This window comes from Drosophila biarmipes, chromosome 3L (genome assembly GCF_025231255.1).
Source record: "Drosophila biarmipes strain raj3 chromosome 3L, RU_DBia_V1.1, whole genome shotgun sequence".
Classification (NCBI taxonomy): domain Eukaryota; kingdom Metazoa; phylum Arthropoda; class Insecta; order Diptera; family Drosophilidae; genus Drosophila; species Drosophila biarmipes.
In genome coordinates, this window is record NC_066613.1 from 10,216,317 (window position 1) to 10,238,665 (window position 22,349).

General features: G+C 39.9%; 3 protein-coding genes and 1 long non-coding RNA gene across 4 annotated transcripts; 2 read left to right on the plus strand and 2 right to left on the minus strand.

Annotated features, from left to right (window-relative positions):
* Positions 1–914: 914 nt before the first annotated feature.
* Positions 915–4,780, minus strand: LOC108027977 (uncharacterized). The gene is made up of 8 exons (XM_050886722.1): positions 4,341–4,780; positions 3,798–4,104; positions 3,553–3,667; positions 3,400–3,497; positions 3,207–3,337; positions 1,748–1,871; positions 1,441–1,574; positions 915–1,386 (listed from the first exon to the last, which is right to left on the minus strand). Exons 1-8 carry the CDS (start codon positions 4,763–4,765, stop codon positions 1,068–1,070), a joined length of 1,653 nt encoding a protein of 550 aa, XP_050742679.1. The 5' UTR covers positions 4,766–4,780; the 3' UTR covers positions 915–1,067.
* Positions 4,781–9,032: 4,252 nt separating this feature from the next.
* On the plus strand, positions 9,033–9,740 carry LOC127010871 (uncharacterized). Its single transcript, XM_050886242.1, has 2 exons — positions 9,033–9,314; positions 9,387–9,740. The coding sequence occupies exons 1-2, from the start codon at positions 9,088–9,090 to the stop codon at positions 9,505–9,507; spliced, it is 348 nt and encodes a 115-aa protein (XP_050742199.1). The 5' UTR covers positions 9,033–9,087; the 3' UTR covers positions 9,508–9,740.
* Positions 9,741–10,235: 495 nt separating this feature from the next.
* On the plus strand, positions 10,236–10,988 carry LOC127010895 (uncharacterized). Its single transcript, XR_007763769.1, has 2 exons — positions 10,236–10,293; positions 10,349–10,988. It is a non-coding gene; the product is annotated as an uncharacterized LOC127010895 (long non-coding RNA).
* Positions 10,989–11,313: 325 nt separating this feature from the next.
* Positions 11,314–11,588, minus strand: LOC108028141 (uncharacterized). The gene has a single exon (XM_017099797.3). It carries the CDS (start codon positions 11,564–11,566, stop codon positions 11,411–11,413), a length of 156 nt encoding a protein of 51 aa, XP_016955286.1. The 5' UTR covers positions 11,567–11,588; the 3' UTR covers positions 11,314–11,410.
* Positions 11,589–22,349: the final 10,761 nt, after the last annotated feature.

The window sequence follows — 22,349 nt, forward strand, 5'->3', positions numbered from 1 at the left end:
ATAAAGACAACGAAATTGTATAATTAATAGTCTATAAGTAAATACATTCTACATTTCTTAGAGACAACTTTTTATTAAAGAAAATATTTATTGCACTTTCCGGTAAATTTCCAAATTGTACACTATATTTCTTCCTTGAAGGGTAAGGGTATGTTAAAAATATTGTAAGGATAGCTTTGCATTAATTTCCTAAATTATTTAATTTATCCTAGACACGTGAATTCTTGTTTAATAACAAGCTAGAATATTTTGCTTTGGTGTTTGATATAGAAGCAGTTTCCTGGGACAGGAAATTATGTTTATTATTACTTTGGCACACACACTTTGGATTCCAAGTGGCTAAAAGCTCTCCCCGAACAATATGCAAATGGGCAGCAGCCAAAGGAGCCTCAGAAGACTCAGAAAGGAGTGCCCCAAGACCGCCTTCACCCATTGCCGAAAACTCCAAATTTAAATTAATAAGACGGGCCAGGATCGCCCGGCTGGATGAGCTTCGTTAGCCGTGGAGCATCATCATCAGCAGCGCGTCCTCCGCCCTGGAGTGCACACTAAATTGCACTTTAATTGCACTTTAGGCGAGAGCCAGTCGATGCGAAAAACTTAAAAGTTTGTTTCCCTCCACCAGGAAACATTTTCGACCATTGTCTGAATGGGGTGCAGGCGGGAAATTGGTAATCATCATAAATAAGTGATTCAAATTAATTAAATTCAGTTTTGCGACAGAAGTATTTGCCAGGAGAGCCATAATCTAAGTGTTGGTAAAGAGTTCAGCCTTTCAGATGCGTGAAAGTAAAGTCTAACAAGCAAGGGACTACCCATCAAAATAAGTTAGTTAAAATTTGAAGTACAATTACTTAACCATACTATAAAAACATATTTTTATACCAAGAAACATTAAATGAAAATATGCCCGATAAAAATTCTTTAGTTCATATAATATGTATAGTTTTTTACACATAAACCTTTCATTCGTATAATTTTAGGATACACTCAAACACAGATATACAAAATGTTCAGTTTGTACTTTAAATGTTATCATAGCAAATTTTCGTACACGATCCGTGGGATTAACGCAGCTGCACTTGGTCCAGTTCAAGTTTTGCCTCCATAGTCGGCTGCTGTTTGCCATTGTGCCTGATGCCCCTGAGCCACTTGATGTACTCCTCCGGGATGCCGGTTTCCTTGGCTCCCTTCACCAGGACCTTAAGATATGTTTTCGAGGGCTGACGATCGAGGGGAATATCTTCCTGGACACCATCGGCATGCAGTTCTGACTGAGGCTGGTCTGCCAGGTGATAGGCACGACAGGTGATATTGGAATCGGTGGTCAACGAGCGAACGGGAACGCTTATCGGAATGTATAGGCCAATGCAAACACCTTCCTGGCTGAGATGATTAAATTGTATTAGATATTCTGGGGAAATAGGCGGAGAAACTTACTCATCTAAGTCCTTGAGGTTGCACATATCAATCTCCCAAATGGACCCGTAGACATGGGATCCTTGGGTGGGGACGATGGTGGCGGGAGCCCCTAGCCAGGTTTTCGAGGTTGTGTGAAAGTCCAGCCGGAAGTTCTACGAATTTGGAAGCAATGGTTAATTATTTTCATTTATTATAACAACAAAAGATCATGCTTTGTTATGTGGATAGATTTAGGGAAGAGCACTTAGTTGCACTTTTGGTTGATTTTATTTAAATAATGGAAACCAAATTCGGACGATCCCAATAAAAGTGGATTTCTTCATACCTCTAGTTTGCCGGCCCCAATTCTTTTGGCAGTGGGGTTTTGAATGTGAATCCGACTGGCCAGCATATTACTGCCGAAACCGAAATAAAAGAACTTATTGGCCATACTGATGCGGAAGGTGGATCTGAAAATAGAAAGGCACACTGAAGAAAAAGAGAATTGATAGTTAAATCTAGAAACGAAACCATTTTCAAACCATGGGATTTAGAATAAATATAATCCTTATAATAATTACATATTATGTATTTTCCAGGTAGTGTTTTTGTTTTGTAAGCACTGGAAAACTTTTCTTATTCAATATTTCCAAAACTGTAAGTGCTTGGGCAAGCAGTGCACGAAATGGTTGATGTCATGGCTACCGACAGGTGAACGAGATCAGCTGCTTAAAAGCTCTTATCATAAATCAAATCAGCTGTTCGCCACAATAAATATGTTTCAATAATCGCAGTCATTGTAATTATTTCACTTATTTTTCGAATTAAATAAATCAAAGCAGTTCTGCCTTACCTTTCGAATTTCCAAGTGGTATTAACACGTGAACTTAAGCTAAAGAAAAATATTTGTTAAACGTTTCGGACGGACAGATGGAAGGGAACTGATTAAAATGCTACACTTTATGGGTTTTTAGTAGTAGCCAAGGAGATAAAGACAATAAAGAGCTTAACATCTTCTTCTTTCAGGGGTTGAAAACTGGCTAAGAAAGAACGTAACGTAAATCGTAACGTTAAGCCAAGACTCAATCCAGAACCTAACCGCTAAGTTAACGTAAGAGACATAAGATATTATTAAAAAAGAAAATGCGTTGAGCACACCTTAACTTCAAAAATCTACTTAAATTATTTACAGAGGTCTCGTGCTTTCCAACAAATAATGATCCCAATAGCAATGAGTAGTGTAATTTTGTCAAGATAGCAAAATCTCTGCTCTATCCTCAGTACCTTAAATACAAAAAATTTAAAATAATATAACTATAAATAAATTACGTACAGAAATATTTAGAAGCAAAACAAATTGTTGCATACTAGTTACCCTAGCCGTAGAATTCCACGTTATAACATATTTGATTCATTTCATAATCTACTCATTCCCCCAGATTACGATCAACTCGGATCCACTTCCTGTTTTTTAGCGTCCTTTCTTTGTCGGCGCTTCCTTATGCAGTACAAAAATACCTGCAGCACTAGAGTAAGAAGTCCGAAGACTGATTAAGGATTAGTGCGAGTTATCAGAAGCGATCAGCATTACAAACTTACAAACGTAAAGAACTATCCAGATTATGCCACTAGGATTTCGGCTCTTCGAAAATGCATCCCTCTTTCCCCTTCCACCTCCCCCTCTGCCCCCGCCACCACCTCTCCCCCCACCACCCTTTCCACCTTTTTTCCCACCTCCTCTTCTACCCCCTCTTCCACCACCCCATCCAGAATCTTGACCACCTGAAAACAGGGCAGATCCGTACTCCAACAAGGCAGTAGACGGGAAGGAGTACCACTCGAGGCCGTCATCGATAAGATTGGCGTTCAGGAGCAGGTACAGGACGATCACGGAGAGGGCGACTGCCCAACCCACAATCACGGTCTTGACTCTTCGCTGTAAATTGAAACCTTATTTCAGGCAAGGAGTTCTCTACAGTCCGCAGTTCAGGTCGTTACGTTAAAGAGGACCGAGGCCATCATCAGCATGTGGAAAATGGGCCATAGGAATAGCACTCCGTAGGACGTCAAATAATAGTATATTGGACCGCCTTCGCCTGAAGCAGATAGGTAAGCACAGGATTAAGATACAATCAGCGGCAGTCTTCTTACCTTGCTGGGCAAAGATACAGGGTAAAATCACGGAGTTGCTAATGACCAACGAAGCAATGTTTAGCGAGCCGTCATATTTCCGTATCTTCCTGCAAAGCCTTCTCAAGCTAAGCATCTTAAAGATTGAGTTTTAATGTATGTAAGATACTCATGTACGCCTTCTTTGACAACAGAAGTGCGGAGTGCTTTTGTATATATATTTCAATGTTTAACTTGTCGATTTGTAAATATATTACAACTTAGAGAGTGACATTCTGCAGTTCCAGCCTCTGCTCCAGGTTACTTTGCACGTGGCCATTATGTTTGATGCCCCTCAACCGCCGCACATAGGCCTCCGGAACGGAGCTCTCAATAGCGCCCTTGACCAGGCATTGCAGATACGTTTTCGAGGGCTGACGGAAAGCAGGAACGGAGTCCCCCGACAACTCGTAGAGATTGCTCTCCGGCTGTTTGTTCAGCAGGTAGGCTCGGGCAGGGGTCACTCCAGAGGCACCTCGGAGTTTTACGTAGACGGTGCGGGGCTCATAGATGCCCAGGTGGACGCCTTCTTGGCTGTAAACGGTTAGGGAAAATTTATACATCACATACTTTTTATGCTTATTTTTAGGAAAAATTATAAGCAATATATTTATTTATTTACAATTTACGAGTATTTAAATGGTTACAAAAAATATCCAAAAAGAAACCGTAAAAATTGAGCATGTTTAGATTATACAGACTCAAACCAGAAATTTAATTATGATTTGATTATTAAAAATATATACAAAAATAATATTCATTATACTGACTTGTCTATATCCGGCAGGTTGACGAGGTCGATCTCCCAGAGGGTTCCCCACGCACCGTCTCCCTGGGTGGGGACAATGGTGCCCACGGCGCCTCCCCACCGAGACGAGACGAAGGCGAAGTCCAGCCGGTAGTCGGGGAGCAGGGCGGGACCCACTCTGACTGCCGTGGGGTTCTGGATGTGGATCCTCTTGGCCAGCATATTGCTCCCGAACCCGAAGTAGAGGAACTTATTGCCCCGCACCTCTGGCAGATTCGAGGTGCCGTTTTCCCCTCCGATGCTGTGACTCAGAGAACTGGGGAGAGCCAGCAGCAGGCAGGTGACGACACCGATAAGACTATCACGATTCATCGTATTGCAAGTATTTCTTCGATTGACACCTCCGAGAGATGCGATCTGGCTGGAGGCTGAACGACTACTGCGCATTTAAATCATTTTAGGTTTGTCTGCCTTGAAGATTTTTACTCTTGTTTTGTTTGTTATGGCTATCTAGCAATATGACAGTGCCCTTTCAAATTAGATTAAAAAAAACTCCTGGATTGTTTGTGCACTTATTCAATTTAAAGCGCATATTCTGATAGATTACAGATTGGCATTAGCTGGGAGAGAGCATAAACATTTGTGCTTGCTAGTAAACAATTACTGCAGTTTGAAGTGGCCTTGAAAACGATCCTGATATCGCGGATGGCGATCAAGAGTTTATTAGTTCATATTCGAATGTGTAAAATATTTCGAGATTTCTTACGTTGTACGCATTTTGACTGAGTTCAGTGAACAGGTGTTGATAGATTTCAGAGAAATAAAATAGAATGAATTGATAACGATTCGTATAAAATTCATTTTTCATTAACCATATCATGACCAAACGTCAATTATTAACAACCCACAAAACATATATATTAAGAAATAATTAAAACACATTTTATGGGCTCTAATGGAGGGTTTTACCCAAATATGGCTTTACTACCATATTATACTTTAAATCAAATTAATTTTAGCTAAATTATCATACTGAATTGAGATTTTCATTTCGTTTGCATCTATGAAGCCTAAAGTAAATTGTCGAAACCGCAGCAAACACATGGGGATCGACCGTCACCAGAAACCGAATCGTTTGGCTTTCGATTTCAATATTTGGTGACATGATGGCAACATACACATCACGAAAAAATAGGGGACAATTTGCGTCTGTTTGTTCGGGGCGCCGCAGTGACAGGCGTTTGGCGCGCGAATATATGCGAATTTATTTTAAATGATTTTTGCGATTTTATTGCGGAGTTTGTTGGTTGTTCGCAATGGCTGTTGCTGTTGCTTGCGGCGAAGCTTTGGCCAGTTTGACATGGTTTCTGGCCAAAACCGAAACCGAAACCAGATCAGCGCGGGACAGGACGGGCGATAGGAGTTCAACGCGTTAAGAGGTGACATGGTCGCCATGACAGCTGATTTATGATTTATGTGTGATTTATGTGTGTGACTGGGAATGCCAGGTGGAAAAATGGATGTTTAATAATGACAGCTACATGTTTCGTAAATGTTACTAAATATTAACATTGGTTATTTGAGCAATATTTGCTGGGATGTATTTCGTTGATACTGAACATTCACAGTTTACAATGTACACTGCACATATGTCATTTTTAAACGTTCATTTAAAGAACAAAGTAAAGTATCAAAATGGGTTTACAAAACTTATTCTTATCATTTTCTTTTATAGGTGTGCTAAATTAATTTTTTTAGTGTATTTCATATAGATGCATGAACTTTATCAGAATTATAGCTACACTATTAAAAAGATTGTGGTAAATAAATATTATTTTACTGAGCAAAAAATTCTATTTGAATCTGTGTCTCTTGTATGCAATTATTTTTAAATTTAACATGGCTGGTTGCAGATAAAGCCTGAGTTACCCTATCCAGCCACTCGAGAACGTCACTTAAGTAGGTGAATTTACGGCCCAACTTGCCGCAAATCATTCAATTGGCTGCCTCGTCATCGACCCTACGACCCGATGGCCAGAAACAAAAACAGGCGCCGGCATAAATATTCATACATGCGTGTTGTGCCCGGGGTCCCCTTCAGCCGGTAAATCCTTGTCATTGTCCTGGTATCTTGGCTTATTTTCACGCACACATGAGCACGTAAGGAGCACAAATGATCACGACCTCGTCATCCGAAATCATCATTATCGTCGGCGGTGTTCGGGGCAAACAGAGCGAAAACCTACATGTTACTGGCAAAACATATCTGTGGCCCCGCCAAATTCATAGATACTCGAAGCGCACGTAATTTGAATACGCCGCCATTCCCGGCACTCGATGCCATCGAAATGCCAACTGTGGAGTCATCATTTATTTCGCTCACCTGCCGCTAGTTTTTGTCCTGTAAATATCGCACATCAAGTGTCTTTCGTTACTTTTCCAGACATACAAAGAGGAAAAAGGCACTCACATACAGACAGCAGCCATATGATAAATGGATTTTCCGCCTCCACGAACTCTGGATGTCGCATGCAGCACTTGCTGCTTGTTGCCTTTGGCTCTACCCGTCTGCCTTCCTCATTTAAAGTTTGGCGCGCAAAGTTTAACGCTTTCATGCACGTCCACACTGCGTATACGTACTCGAATATCTGTGCATAAGCATACTTTATGCGCTCCGTTCTTTTGTGCTGCGAATCGGTCATAAGTTTGATGGCATCGCCCATAGATGATAAATAACACTCATTTTGGAAATGGGTGTTGATTCAGCGGCTTTGAAAGGGCTTACATAGAGAAATATTGCAAAAATGTGCAGCTTTTCCATGCCATCACATTAAATATTCATTCAATATTCATTTATTCAGATAATACCTGAGATAACTTTATTAAAATTTAGTTTAAAAAAATGTATCACGCATTATCATATTAAGCAATTTTACTTCATTTTACTTTTAGTTCCTTATGTACTTTAAAGTATCGTTATCTAGTTGAAATATACGTCTTAAAGCCATGATCACTTTGTTTTCGAACCAAATGATGCCTTTTGCTACTGAATTAGCATCCAAATAAAACTTAATTCGATCCACTCTTACCATTTTGTCAATCAAATGTACTCCGAAAAGTGCAGCTTAAGCAAATTAAATATTTAACAAAGCGTGAATGGATCAATTAACTGAAATGCCGCAGTGAGGCAAATAGCATAACATTTATTAGCATTGCGTTTATTTGTTTTTTGTAGAGTTTAATTAATTTTTAATGTTCGGCAAAGGCGGCAGCGAAACAATCGAACAGAAATTGTCGATTTATGGCAATTGTTATGCGAACCGAAATCCGCAAAGTATTCACCACGTGTCCGGGTTTGAGCGAGTGTTCGAGTGGGTGTATCTATGAAATGAGTATCCAACAAGGCCTAACACGAGTCTGCCATTAAAATGATTGAGCCGCAAACCAGAGAATCCACAATAAACATCCGCCCAAATTGCCAAGTAAACGGATTAAATTTCCGATTTCCGATATGCAAAGCGGAAAAGAGATTTTAGACTGTCAAAGGCTCTCGAATACTCTGATGATTCCGTTTTGCTGGTTGTGCAAGTCTGCAATAAATTACCAAAAATTCTGAAAAACAATTTTAAGTGGATTATCCATAGGCTTCTGTTTGAGTTTTAAAGTTTAGATCTTTGGCAAAATCATTTTTTGTTCGAATAAAAATGCAAAAATACCATTTTTGTAGTAGTACTTTAATTGGTCGAATATTAAGTTAAATAATGTTACCCCTATCTCACATTTAGTTATGCAAATTGAGAGACTCAACCCTAGTTTTAATTCAATATGAGGAGGTTGATCACCCCTCGGTAAGGGTATAATTATGAGGAGGGAGCTCCGAAAGATTTCGTAATCAATTTAAGCGCTTGAAAAACCAACAAGGACTCGAGGACCGTTGGCAAGTCACGTTGTTTGATATCTGCCGGCACACGGCGCAGCTCCTTGATGTGAGCTCTTGTCACAGGGAAAACTTTTCGGCAGGTTCGCAGTCCAAATATTTGCTTGGGAAACTCGCAAGCTCGGTGGAAAGCGAAGCGACGTGTGGTAAAAAGAACATATTTCTGTGGCTTAACTCAAAAAAATATGTATTTTTGGTTAAGAAAATCCACAAAGGCGGCGCTGATGTAAGAGTTGAAGTGCGAGAGGTAAGGACTTGACCTCAACTGAACTCACTTCGCCAATCAACGTCACTTCAGATGAGAAACGAGTGTGCCAGGCAATGCACATTTTTTCAATAAACTTAGCATACTCAAATTGCATTTTAACAAGTGAGTAGCAGCAGGCAAACTATGACTGTGTTGTCCGGAAATGATTGAAGTTGATTAAATTCAAGGAACTCACATCAAGGAACAGCTGGCAGGCACTTAGTTAAATTCCTCAAGATAGGATAATTATGGTTCTTCATCAGGACCACAGCCAAGACAAAACAAGGTAACTAATGATTTGTGTGCCTAATGAGTACACTCGAAATATATGGATTTTACAATAAAGATAAACTACAAAATATTATTGAAATTGAAATTTATTTAATTTAAAAAAGGAGCAAGATTAAACATTTATCTTTTAAAAAATGGACTTTGTTCGAAACTAGTATTGACTTACTTGACCTAATAATTTGATCACAGCGTTCGTAGAGAGTATAAAACAAAAATTATTTTCTGAAACTTCAGTTTTTTTTAAAACATTAAAATATTGTTATTTCCTTGAGTGTAGGAAAAGAGCAGTTCAGAATGCTGCGATATGCAATCCAACTTCAAGTCAAGCCGAGTGACCCCATTACGCATACGCAGTGTGCGCCAGATAAGCATCCTCGCATCATCGTAATCAGGCAACTCGCATCGAGGGCATCAGCATTATTAGCAGCCCATCCCGATTGCCAGCGCCGACAACAAAGTGATAAACTGCTCGACATCCAGGCATCAGGGAGTCAATTATATAATGATGCGTCGATATCTAGGTAGTTGTTGCTGTTGGCCCGCCCGTTTCGCCTGACAGGCTCGTTAAAATTTATGCTTTGTTTGTGTTTCAGGGAAGCGGGGATCCAGGAAGCCTCGCATGATGCACTCATTTGTGACGCCGTTCGCAGGACTCGACAGGATGCGGTGTTCAAGGGGTTAGGTCCTGGCAGAGTCCCGCCCAGTTGGCTGTGACAGGCAGCAACTGTCACAATAGCTGTCAATGTTTGGACATTTGTCGATGACCATAAAACAGAAGCTTAAATATTGGATCGCTTTCCGAAAGGGGCCATAATGGAGCAGCACTTGAGGTGGATAAATGGCAGGAAGAAAGTCTATTTATGAACAGCCAATATAAGCGATAACAATAACATAAGTCTTGGGATGGGGCACAATATTCAAGTTGAGAAGAATGAACTCAGAATTTAAAAAAATGTATTTCTTTTAAAGTTGTGAAACATTGAAGTAGCACAACCTCAGAGAGATTTTGCATCTATTTTGGTAGTTCTTCTTTAAATACCCATTTTTATTATATTTGATAATAATTTCTATAAGCAAATCTCAACATACCTATAATTAATATTTGTTCAAAACTCAATTTATTTTCTAGTTATTTATTGAAGAAACGAATAGAATAATAATGAGAATAATTTATGTCATTAATTTCGAATAACATTAATTAAATATTCTGGAAATACGTATGTTTGATTGCTGTCGAATAAGAACGTTAATATAAAACGGCAAAGTGTGTATGCCTCTGGAATTTGAATTAGGCCGAACAAAAAACTTAGAAAAACAATGTCGATTCACCCCGTATAATTGAAATTTAATGGAAAGCAAATATGGCCCGTAAGAACGGATACAAAAGCGCTACAAATAATCAAGCGGAAAACTTTCATTCGGTCGGTAAATAATATTTTTACGCCAGCGGCAATCAGAAAAACGTTTTATTGGCTGTCCAAAGATTGCCCACAGATAATGGTAAATATTTGGAATAAAATCTGTGTTTGTCAGCCAGTTAACCGCCCGAGTGCAGTGCAGAGCCCGCATTGAAATGCAATAAATCTGCGCCGAGCAGCCTTTAACTTTCCCGAAGAACAGCCCCATCTGGCTGTCCTTTCCCGGCTTCGGGCTTACGGATTTCAACTGACTGCAGGAGCCTCGATTCCTCGGTTACAGGAAGAAGCCTGTGGGATCCTGCACATGTTTACATGACTCTGGCCTGACTGCATCGCGGCTGCATGCAAAATTAATAAGCCATAACAAGTTGGTTTATGCTGCGGCTTCCCGGGTCGGGGAAACCGTGCTCGTTCGGGGTGAATTAATTAACGAGCGATGCCGTGGGAGGAGGCCCAAAGTTGTGCATCCCAGAAATCTCTGGCATGTCCTCGGCCATGTTTCCTAGGAAAGAAGCTGCTGAAGCTCGCTGAAGTAATGGCTGAGTAATGGTTGAGCTTACCAATTTACTCATAACCAAGTTTGCCAAGCCATCAGAACTAATAAAAAGGATTTCGTGTGAAGAGAGTTAAATGGCTAAAGTTAGGATCTTCAAATGGCACCTTTAGTTTGCATAATAACGTATGCGAAGTGTTTGTTTGATGTTTGCAGAAATACTTTGTCTTTCTTAAACAAAAGAAATTGCAAAAATAAGTACTTACCTTAATAATACTTAATAATTTACCATAACTTTTTTATAGCGTTTGCCTTTGTTAAATCCATAGAAAATCTTCCTATTGTGCTCACTTTACAAAGTTTTTATACAATAAAATGAAATTGTTTTAAGCTATATTAACCGAAGGTTAATCGATACTTTTTTATTATTTTTATATTCTAACAGTATTACTTTTTTCGAAAATTTAAAAAAAAAGGTTTCCAAAACTGAGAGGCACAACTCAAATGCTTATTAATAATATGTTATTATGTAGCGATTGTACACCCTTTTTGCTGCACAACACAACTGACCCGTCTCCTTTTAGTTTCCATGTTTAATGAAACAATCGATTGTAGTTTGTGCTTCACACCGTTTTATTGGGCCTGTCACCCCGTCGGATATAAATATTTGACATATTTATTCTTCGTTTGTGCTCCTCTGACAGCTTTAATAGGGCCAGCAGGTGTGGCGGGCGAAGTGGTAGTAGCGTCCTGGGCCGCAGGCCTTGTCCTCCGGGGTTTGCGCACGGGTTGGGATCTGAGCGTCCACACCGCTGAGGACCAGGCCCACGAGGAAAAGCACACAACCTTGGAATACGTTCATCTTGGAGCAGCAGATGGGATGATCGGTGCTGGGCCCCAGGCTGCTATTTATACACGGCTGAAGATTTGAATACCTAGGGCCGGGCGAGCGATTCGCGTTATGCAAGTGATATTGCGATTTAACGGTTGGCATTCAAGGTTCTTCCCTGCCATTCTGAGGGCTAATCACTTACGTAAGCTCTTTGCTCTAGTTTCACTTTTCACCGCTGACCTTTTCTGTTTGTCTGGCTCACTTGGCGTATGCTTGATGGCAAATGTGCAGAGCAAACAAGCGAAACGAGCAGTCCACAAGCACACATTCCCCATTTTTCCTCCTCCCCGTGACTCCTCCAGTCTTTCTGGCCCATTTCAATTACATTTCTGTTTGAATTTGTATGCCAAGCGAATCGAGTTTCCCGGCAAGGGCCACATCATCAGCTGTAAAACTCCTCACTTACTTAGTCGCTTTCCTTTCCCCACCCTTTGATTAACCGCCCATCGAAAGGAAATTGATACGCACTTTTCCTCTATTTGTTCTCAGAGAAAAGTCGCTAAAATGCGCGTCCCTTGCCAAGGAATTTGTTTGGAATGAAGTGTTTACTTTTACGTGGTAAGGGATTTGGTATCTTGTTTAAATAAGTTTTCACACTTGCTTTCTAGTTTTAAAACTGTAAAGTACCTACTGAATTTTAAATAATAATTTATTTACTTATTTTTTTATTCATAACTTTTTTTCGGGTAGAAAAATATTTGTTCCTTTTAAATTCAATTTTAGTCCTCTTTTTTGTATATTTAGTTGAGTTTACAATTGTTTTCTGAATTTTATAATTGTGATGGAGCTACAGAATTTTTACCACTGCTTTATTTATTTTTAGTTTACTAACTCAAAATGTTTTTTTTCTAAAAGCGATCTTTTTAATGCTACAAAATATTTAGACTCTTAAAATTTATATTAAACAATTTTATTTGTAGAATTTTTATGGTTTTAGTTGTAGCTTGTGTTGAAAAATACTTATATTAATATTTTAAACAGTTTAAAAGTTGTAACCTACTGAATGACTACCAAACCACTACAGTTTTTTTATTATATTTATAGTTGATCTTAATTTTTACGCGTTTTTATCAATAATAGATAGATTGTCTTCTTTAAGTTAATTATATTATAATGATAATAACCTGCAACGGTAAGAACTTAAAATGCAAAAACCCAATGTTAATGCCCGAGGTTTTCCCTCGATAAGTTCCGAGTTCTTCCCACAACCGCTTGAGGCGACTTTCTCGTGCATTTCCCAGTGAATATTTAATATTCCTCTTTTCGGATAAAATGAAAAGTAAGAGACGGGAAATCGGAAAATCGGTGGTACTCAGCTGAGTGATTGCTGCTGCCCGGAGCTTACATGGGGACATAATTACCCGGAAAGTCGGACTGAACTTGGGCGTATGGGCGCCCGAAAGTGGGCCATTATGTGTAAGCTGATAGCCTTATGCTCTTGTCTTGTAAAAACCCCAGCTCAAACTTTAAGTTCTTGCTTTAAACTCTGCTGAGCGAGCGAACTTTTAGGGGCTCCTCCACTACGAATTCAATTAATTACGCGAAAAGTATGGCGGGTAGGGGAAGCCTGCGGAAGTTGCTTTATTTCGGCACGTGATAAATTAATTTAAGCCAGACCCGGAGCGTTCCGTGTAATGTTTTTGCATACTATACACATCGCAAGGCGTCGTCAGGTGGCATAAAACTGGATCATTCGGTGGGCGGTGGGCGTGGGGTCAGAGGTCGAGGGAGTTTTGGTTATCAAAGTGGGCGTGGCAACGACTTAATTACGCTACGCACGGCAGCTAATTGAGTTCGTAGCCTGGCGAAAATAAAACGCCATTTGTTCTGGCATTGGGACACAGTTTCGCTTTTCGGTTAGCAATTACATGCAATTTTCATGGCCTCGTCACTGTGGAACGTGTGGTTTAGAATGTGAAAAAATCCGAGATTTTAAAAAGCTCTCAAAACCTATGGGTATTCCTAGGTAGGCAGATGGAGGAAAATTAAAAAATTGATTAGCTCAAATTCGATAACTTAATAAATATACAAATTTTAATCAAAAAATATGAATAATATTTTTGTTTAAATATAAATTCATGAACATTCTATTAATTAAGTAGATATAAAAAATTGCAAATAATTAGCCAATTGCTTAGTTGATAACATTTGGCTATTTGCAAATCCACTGTTCCTGTAGTATCACATTCGGGACGTGCTTCGTGAGCATTTCATGTTTATGGTCCCAAAAACAGTTCCTTAATTGCCTAAATATTTAACTGCCGAGCAAACATTTGGCTAAATCAATTTGGCCAGGAGACGGGACACTTTGGCCTGACCCAGACCCCGACTTTAGACTTGAACCGAGGCGAACCCAGCTCACGGTCTGCCTTCACTTGCACTCTTGACAGCTCAATTTACTCGGCTCTATTCGCCCACTTTCGGTTCGGGCCGCCAGTAATTATAACTTGGCTCTAATCTGCGTATTAATCTCAGTTTTCATGGGCGCGGCACACAAAGAGCGTTTTGGCGGCTTTCGGCTCAGTTTTCCATTTTTTCCCTGCTTCAACATGGAACAAATGCCAGCGAATTTATTTGGTTTACCCTCGCTGATATTTGGCAGCTTTCGCTGGCTGCTTTTGTCTAATTTAGCACTTGACACGGAATATTATTAATTGGTCTAGACGAGCGCGAGACAAAAGGACGCACAACTCCTTGTTTGGAAAGCCTAATGAGCATTGGAACTAAAAACATAGTTACGGACGGATATGGGTTTTTTAAAGTACCCTGTTCCAATAATTATTATGCTGGACAATGGTTAAGTAATTATTTTGTTTTAAGTATATCCTTAAGTTATTAAGGTAAAATCGTTAAAAAATAAATATATTTTTGGGAATACTAAACCCTGTGCAGATGCCTTAATGAAAAAAATAAAAAAGCATGCCAAATTTAAAAAACTAACAAACGTATGCAGTTACGAATATTTATTTTATATTCGTATATCTAAATGAAATTTTCAATTTTAAATGTTTTGTTGCATACTTTTAGTCACCTATGAAAAGTCATTTTAAACGCGTAGTGAATTGGGTATTATCTCTGATTAAATAATATCTGTTTTCAGCTTTTATACTCATACATAAAAAATAGAATGTCTATCCCAAAACAGTTTCCTCGCATAATGGATACCCAGTCCGCGTGTATAACTTTTCCCGACAAAAGTCTAGACCCAGACAACTCACGTGTCGGCTTGGCACGAAGTGAAATCTAGTCACATCAGTTTATCCGTCCAAAGTGTCATCGGTTTAAGGACCAGAGCCATTGGACAAGTACTTAATTAGCAGACGAGCCTTGAGGTGGTGGTTAGCCCATTCACGAGGTGTCCGCCTCACTCGACTCGGTGCCACTTTAAGTTCACTCTGTCAAGTTCAGGGATCCGAACTCGAATGTAGGCCTGACAGGATTGCAGACTGCACCCATGTAGCCTGACAACTGCAGTGCCAGTCGGCAGGACTCTTTACATCCGTATAAAACCCCTTCAAGTCCTTCTCCCCTAGCAAGCTGTCTATCAACGTCAGCTCGTGAGCCACATTACTTAATTATTGTAATAATACGTCTTAAATTGTGGCTCTTTTAGGGAATATTCTATATTAAATATGATCTTTTGAAGGTTTGTCATATAATTTTGGGCATAATACCCACCCTCCATTATTTTTTTGTCATCAAGCTACAGGCAAAAACTGTGTGTGCTTAAAACTTTTATTTATTTTTCCTGCACAAACGAATCTCCCCCAATCTCGAAACATTTTTGTTATCAAAAGGATCCAAATTTCAAGAGTTTGCCATTGACACGTGAAAGGCCCCACATTTGTGCCCCATTTGCGTTAAATGCTAGACCCAACTGGAAGAATTTGGTGCTACCAATTTGCGGCACCTGGGATTCGGCCTTTTCCGCTGTTGTTTGAAAAATCACAGACAATTAAAAAGTTGCTACCATCAAATTTAATGCTTAATTTTAGTGTACAACTTTCTGCATAATTGTTGTTGTTTAACTGCGCCCCTCTGCTAATTTGTGCGCCTCGAAAGGACGCAGGTAGATATTCAGGTGACATCTAATTGCATTTCGCATTGGGGAAATGTCCGAAAAATATCCACATGGAACGTGCTGCGGGCCGGCTGAACGTTTTGCCAGCTCTCCACTTTTAATGAGTTGAAGTTGCCGCAATTTTACGGGTCCACGTGAAGTGGTTGGGATGCCGGGTGGGTGGTGCTGAGTGGTAGTGAGTGGTGCTGAGTGGCTGTGGGTGGACCAGGTGGTCGGCGGGTGGTGCCAAGTTTACCTGTGGCGAGGGGGGCGGCCGCAAATTGGCTCGTGTGGTCGGCTTTGTTAACGTCTCCTATCGCCGTGTCCTGTCAAATTGAATCTTGGATGGGTTCATTTTATGCTGATGCTCTTTTGATGGCAGTGCGATGCTATAGAAATTATTTTATTGTGGGTTTTTTGTCTACGCTTACCGTATATCCCAGTATTTTTTCCAGTAGCATTCTTAAAATGAATTTCAAAAACGAAAAAAATTGATAAATAACCATTGGCTTTTTTATTATTTGCGTACTAAGTCTAGTTAAGATTCAAAAATATTTGTTAGAAATAAAATACTTCAATCAATTTTCATGCATCAGTTAAGATTCCAGTTTTATAGGTTTAATTTTTAGTCTCTATGTCTTGATTTTATCATCTGCCAATTAAAGCATAATTGGAAGAACATAAAAAGGATACTGTATGAGGACTTTCTTTTTTAAGCTCAGACTTTGCTACTCGAATGTTTGCACTCATTAAGAAACGCAATTTAGATGAAGCCGTTTTCGAATCTTTTTCTCTACTTTCAACCCACTGTTGAGCCCCCTCTTTGGCCCTCCTTGACCCCCATCTTAACCCACTTTTAGCTGCAGAATTCACTGCTTAACATTTCAATTTGCATGCACTCAACCTGTCTGCATTGGCCACTCCACTATTTATTCTCAATTACTATTAAAAAGTTGCCCCGCAAGCTGCGAGAGTTCGCAAAAATAGTGCATGGATAGTATCCACTCAGCTGGGCTTCTCAAAAAACACCGCTCCACTATTTACCAGATTTAGCTCGAGGCGGAAAACTAATAAAGCACTGAGTGGAATCATATAGTTTCCTCGATTTCATTTGCCACTGCGGGCTTTGCTCCCTCGGTTATTTTGTTGATTTAATAAAGCCAAAAGCTCATTAGCAGTCAGGCAACAAGCGGGAGCAGAAACAACAACTTTCCCTATTATTTGAGTGTTTCAGTTTTAATTTCGAAATATTTACCTTTGTTCGAGTTGTGATTGTACAGCTGCCGAAGGCAAATGACCTGCCTAGTAACCTGCCATAATAATTCTTTATGTCCAGCCAGCTGACCAGCAAAGTATCTCAACCGTGATATCAAATATTTAGCCTGGGCTCTCCCACGTTGCCGTAAGATATTCAAGATATATTTGCATGGGATTCCCTTGGTTATTGTTGAGTCCGAACCCATTTCAATGCCTTCTGACTTTGCCAGTATCCCTTCAAATGTGTCCCATTCAGGCCAGAAACAGAAATTTATTTCGATTCGTATTTGTGGATTTGTGGGCAACTCATCGAAATCTGATATCTGTGGAAACCATCTTGCGGCAGGCAACGTTTGTCAAGCCAAATGAGAATGCAGAATGCATTTATTCAGACGGCACACAGGGCATACCGAACAATCTGGCAAATTGCAGTAGTTCAAACTTAATATTGGCATAACAATCACAAAGTGATTGAAATGGATCCTGGGCTCTGTTTCAAATTTACTGATTTTCTGGGCGAAGCGCATGCCACACATGCCAGGATATTTGAATACCTCTCCAGTTGGGGTTGCTGTCAACGAATTAAAAATGGGAGCTTTTGGTTCGGGCACTGCAATAAATAATTAAAAATAAATGAATTTACACTATAAATATTTCTGACTGAATAGGATTCGATTTAATTTAAGCATAATCAAAGTATTAATGACAATAATGATTAAAAAAAATATATATGGGGGTGCCACACAAAAATGGCGTCCTAAAATAACTTTTAAAAAACACTTTAGGTGTCTAAAATATGCAGTGGGTAAATAATAGTGTATTTTTCAGCTGGTTGCCTACTTTTATGCACATAAGTATAAAAAATATTTAACCTCCCAAGAGCTTTGAGTTCCATCTCTTCTATTAAAAAATGTGCTCAGAATGTAGTTTTTCAAATCCGAAATCTTCTAAGAAAGTTTTTGTATAAGTGTATTGCTATTTATTTTTTAATTGTCTGAACCATCTATAAATTGATTCAAAGCGAATAAACCTGTGCAAATTGGATGTAATTTTTAGTGTTTTCTTTCAATGTCGGGTTACTTTATCCAATGCCCTCGTGAACTTCTGACTCCTTCCACGCCCCGAGTCCTTGAGTCCAAAGTGTCGGTTTCCCCTCTCGGGTTTTCCCTCCCAGTGGCTCCGCTGACCAGAGCAATCAAAGGAATCTGGCTTGCGGCCTTTGGCACCTTGACGCCTTCGTCGGTTCTCTCACCTGTTTTCTAATTTTCCTGCTGGCAAATTCAATTAGTTCCGCCTGCCTCAGTCGAACTCGCTCGAATTCCGTACCCTCCGCCTCAATCAATTTCCATTTATCCGAGCAACAATGGGAAAGTGTGGGAGGTCCTCTCATTATGCTGTCAGCTTAATTATTGTTTTGACATCGCCGGCTGCACATTTAATTACTTGAAATATCTCCATTGCGACAGCTTAAGACGCTAACCTGCCCAGCAAGTAAATCTCGTTTTGTGTCCCGCTGAGACTCAACTTTCGAATAAAACGAGCTGAGCAATTGCCGTGGTTTTGGTTTACTTTTCAGCACTTTTGGCTTTGTTGTTTACTTGGCGGTCGTTTTGTTTCCCTTTGAAATTTCTGCGAGAACTGTATTCCCCTTGCGCTTCTAGAAGCCGGTATTTATTTTAGTTTGGGGCCCCTGAACATGCAAAGCAGTGTAGGCGGAAGTTCCTTCCCGGAATGCGAGCAACTGCAAAAATTCGAGGTAATAAAACAACACAGAGAAAACCAACCTAAACACAACTTTCACGAATATAAAACAACAAAAAGTTTGAACCAAGGCCCTGAAAGCGCATTAAAAACGTTCTTAAGGTTACAATATCTGAAACTAAGTAATCTGTTCATTTTGATACAATTTATAGAACCATAACTCCGAAAGGGCAATCAAATCGTGTTTTCAAAGTTAAAAATAGTATATCTCACGCTAAAATAATTTGTATAATAATAACGTCGTACCATTAACCTAATTTGTGTTTATTATAATAACTGTTTTTGATAAATCAGTCCCTCACATTAACTCGATATGTAAGAAAATGGGCTCTTTGGGCTCATTTCACTCACAGCACACTAATTTCTTAGCATTTGTCTGAATAGCTTGCCTTTCTTATAGTCCTGCTAACTAATTCTATCCACTTCAGTTGTCTTTCAGAATCCGAGTATCTCTTAGTCCCTGGCTTTTCTTTATTAACAGCCCTTTGACCTAGCAGCTTGTAAATTAAACATCAAAAGGCTTGACCGCAAGAGGGAAAAGGAGGGGAAAGTCCAGGGCTCCACCTTCTGTTCCGCCCATTCATCTCGGCGGTCATTTGTGTCTGACTCTTTGGCAAATTAACAACATACATCATTGACCTGTAATCCGGGAAACAGGCAGCCGGAGCAGCAGACCCGCAGTCGCTGCTTTATTCCTATTTAGACCCGGAGTCGCTGCCAAGCTGTCGGCTGCAGTCCGGCTTTGGATTTGACCTCCATTTAGTTTTGTCTGGCGCTTGGCGCATCCGATGGGAAAAAGTGTGCAGAACAATGGGAGTAGTGATGGGAAATATCCCTTATGGTATTTCCCTGCTGCTTATAAAAATCTCCGATAAAAAGTACGTCCAAAAGCAATAAAGCAATGTTTTACCTTAGGTTTGACCATAGTAACTAGTTCTTTTAATGATATATCTGTGTTAATGATTAACTTTTAGCTTTTTTTCATTACAGAATCATCATAACTTTTGTACTGCTACTAAAAAGATAAAGATTAAGTAGTAAAGCCATATTAAATAATAATAATTTCTTTGAAGATCTTGTTGACAATTTTAATAATTTAGTCAGATAGATTAAAGGAAACATCTCCCCCTAGTTAATTTAAAATAAGAACTGAAACTCCAAAATCGAAAGTAACATTCTCCACCGCCAATTGGATATACCCAATATATTCCTCTACCGGAAATGCCCAAACTATGCGGATGAAAAACAAAATGTTAACAATATGTTAACTCAAGCGGAAATATCACTTAGCAGCAACACGAAATCGGACATGGACGGCAAAGTCTGACTTTCCTTTCGACCAACAAAAAATGGCAACGAGCATCGTAGAAAACGAAAAAGACTTTGGGCCCGGGGCAATGGCTTCTGAGCCAGAAAAAGGCGGAAAGAATGTGTCAATAATGACTAATGGGCGAGTCGGAACCGGAGCTTCCAAAGCCTCCCTTTCTGGCTGGGATCTCCCTGCTGGCTGGAGATTCCCATTTATTTTTGCATATTTTTGCGGGTTCGCCATTTCTGCTGCTCATGATGTCAAAATGATGTGGGAGCCTTACCTTTTTTCGGTTTCTAAAAGCCGTTGTTTGTCCCCGTTGGGATTCGGTTTTAATTTCAAATTCACAGAAGACGAAAACTTTTGGCCAAACAGTGTGACCCAATTTGGAAGGGGATTCATTTGGCTTTAAGAGTAGGACACATTAAGATAAATTTCGTTTTTGTTTCTCCATTTGCATTTGGCCAGCCGGAGAGTGAGGGAAAACATTTAATTAATTTAGGCTTACTCAACTCGCAGCCAGCTAACGAGGAGATTTCGACAAGTGCAAGCCGGGTAATGGCAACTGGCATTAAAAGGCGGAATATTTCCACCAAGCAAACTTTCCACAAAGTGAATACATTTTTACATTTACTTCAAGTGCACAGGGGAATTTGAAAGCTTTTCACGTAGTTTCAGGAGTTTTATCTACTGGCTTTGCCAAATTATATTTATATTTATGAAACTTCACTATTTAAAATTAAGAAAAAATAATAGTTTAAATAAAAAAGATAAAATAGAAAAGATTACAATGTTACTCTGTGCAATGATTAATCCACTAAAGCCCAGTGAGTCCGAAACCCGCTATTTTGGAAATAAATCACAATGAAAGACCCACTCACATCGACGAATTGCTCTTACAGCTCTGTAATTTAAATAAAGCAAAGTGCCATTATTCCGGGAAACCGTTCTTTGATTTCCAATGCGACAAACACAAACACATCATTAGGGAAAAGTGAGCCACGAATCGAAGCTCATTATGGGGAACACTCCGTTACCGAGCATTTCGCTGGTAAAAAGGAAAACACGTGCCTGTTTTTCCTCAGTTGCCTGGGATAAAAATAAAACTCAGCTCGCCGGCCAATTGGTAAATCTTTGTGGTCTGCAGCCCACAATTATGGAGAGAAAATGAAACGCTCATCTGTCGTCGGGGAAAAAAGGTCGAAGGAACAGGAGAAAAATGGCCCAAGGACCCAAAGAAAAAATTCCACAAAAACGGAAAACTAAGGAGGGAGAGGATGAGGAGGCATAAATAACTATGTCCGCACAAAGTAAACAGAAATAAAAGCGGGGCAAACACAACAAACTCAAATTACACACCGAAATGCTGGCGGATGGGGGAGAGTGGGTGGTTTTTCCGGGGAAAGTGCGGCAGCTCGTGGGGAACGCCGAAAAGTGGGCAACTAATGTTCGCAAATGTTTGTCTGGGTTTGCTCAGGTTTGCGTTCCATTCCACTCCCTGCCATGCCAACTATGCAGGTGAGGCCTTTCCCCGCCTCCTCCCGCATTTCCCCGCTCTCCCTTCCGGTGTGAGCTTATGTAATTAATGTTTTCCTACTGGTCCAAGTCCAGCGGAAGCAGCCGGAAATGGAAGTGTGAGCCCAAAAAGTTTGCTCCCAACGGGAAATTGTTATTGTTTTGTCGCCTTAGAGAAGCAAAGAACATAAAGGAAAACCGGAAAAGCAAAAATAATTCAATTTTAGATACCCTCTAGTCAAATATATTTTCTTAATGAGTGAATTACCATTAGAGGTCTGTCATGATGTGGCGTGATTTTTCAACAAAATAACACAATTATTATTATTAATTCTTGTTTGTAGAACTACAAGTGAAAATTAAATTTTTCATTAGCTTTATTCATTTACTTACAAGAAGTGATGTATTCTAATAGAATACCCAACGTAAGAACTTATCAGTATGAAAACCGAAAGTGGGACTAAGCTGCGTTGTTGTGTTCCATATTTAAGTGGAGCGAGTGGAGTGGGTTATCCAGCCAGGTCATTGACTTGACTCCAAGTCATCCCATTTCCCCGCCCCTTAGCGTGTGTGGATGGGTAATTAAGATGGTATCTCAGGGCGTTGAAATTCGAGACGAAAAACGATTTCTTGTTTGCCGTTCGGCTTTTGTGGGCTAGGCGAACCCTAAACCGTAGAGCTGTGCCGAAATATTCCGGAACTACGTCGGCTTAAAGGGACATTTTCCGGGATCCCTTTACGGCGATTGCCTATTCCCGACAGCGTGCCATATTTTTCAATAAGCACAATTGACACCCACTCGACCAGGGTGTGGCCATCGCACCACTTGAAGCAGGGATGAGGCTGGGAAT

Coding starts and splice junctions, on each gene's coding strand:
- LOC108028141 (XM_017099797.3), bottom strand. CDS start 11,566: ATGAACGTATTCCAAGGTTGTGTGCTTTTCCTCGTGGGCCTGGTCCTC.
- LOC108027977 (XM_050886722.1), bottom strand. CDS start 4,765: ATGCGCAGTAGTCGTTCAGCCTCCAGCCAGATCGCATCTCTCGGAGGT. Junction 3,338..3,399: donor TGGCCTCGGTCCTCTTTAAC/GTAACGACCTGA, acceptor TTCAATTTACAG/CGAAGAGTCAAGACCGTGAT. Junction 1,575..1,747: donor TTGGGGCCGGCAAACTAGAG/GTATGAAGAAAT, acceptor CCAAATTCGTAG/AACTTCCGGCTGGACTTTCA.
- LOC127010871 (XM_050886242.1), top strand. CDS start 9,088: ATGCTGCGATATGCAATCCAACTTCAAGTCAAGCCGAGTGACCCCATT. Junction 9,315..9,386: donor AATGATGCGTCGATATCTAG/GTAGTTGTTGCT, acceptor TTTGTGTTTCAG/GGAAGCGGGGATCCAGGAAG.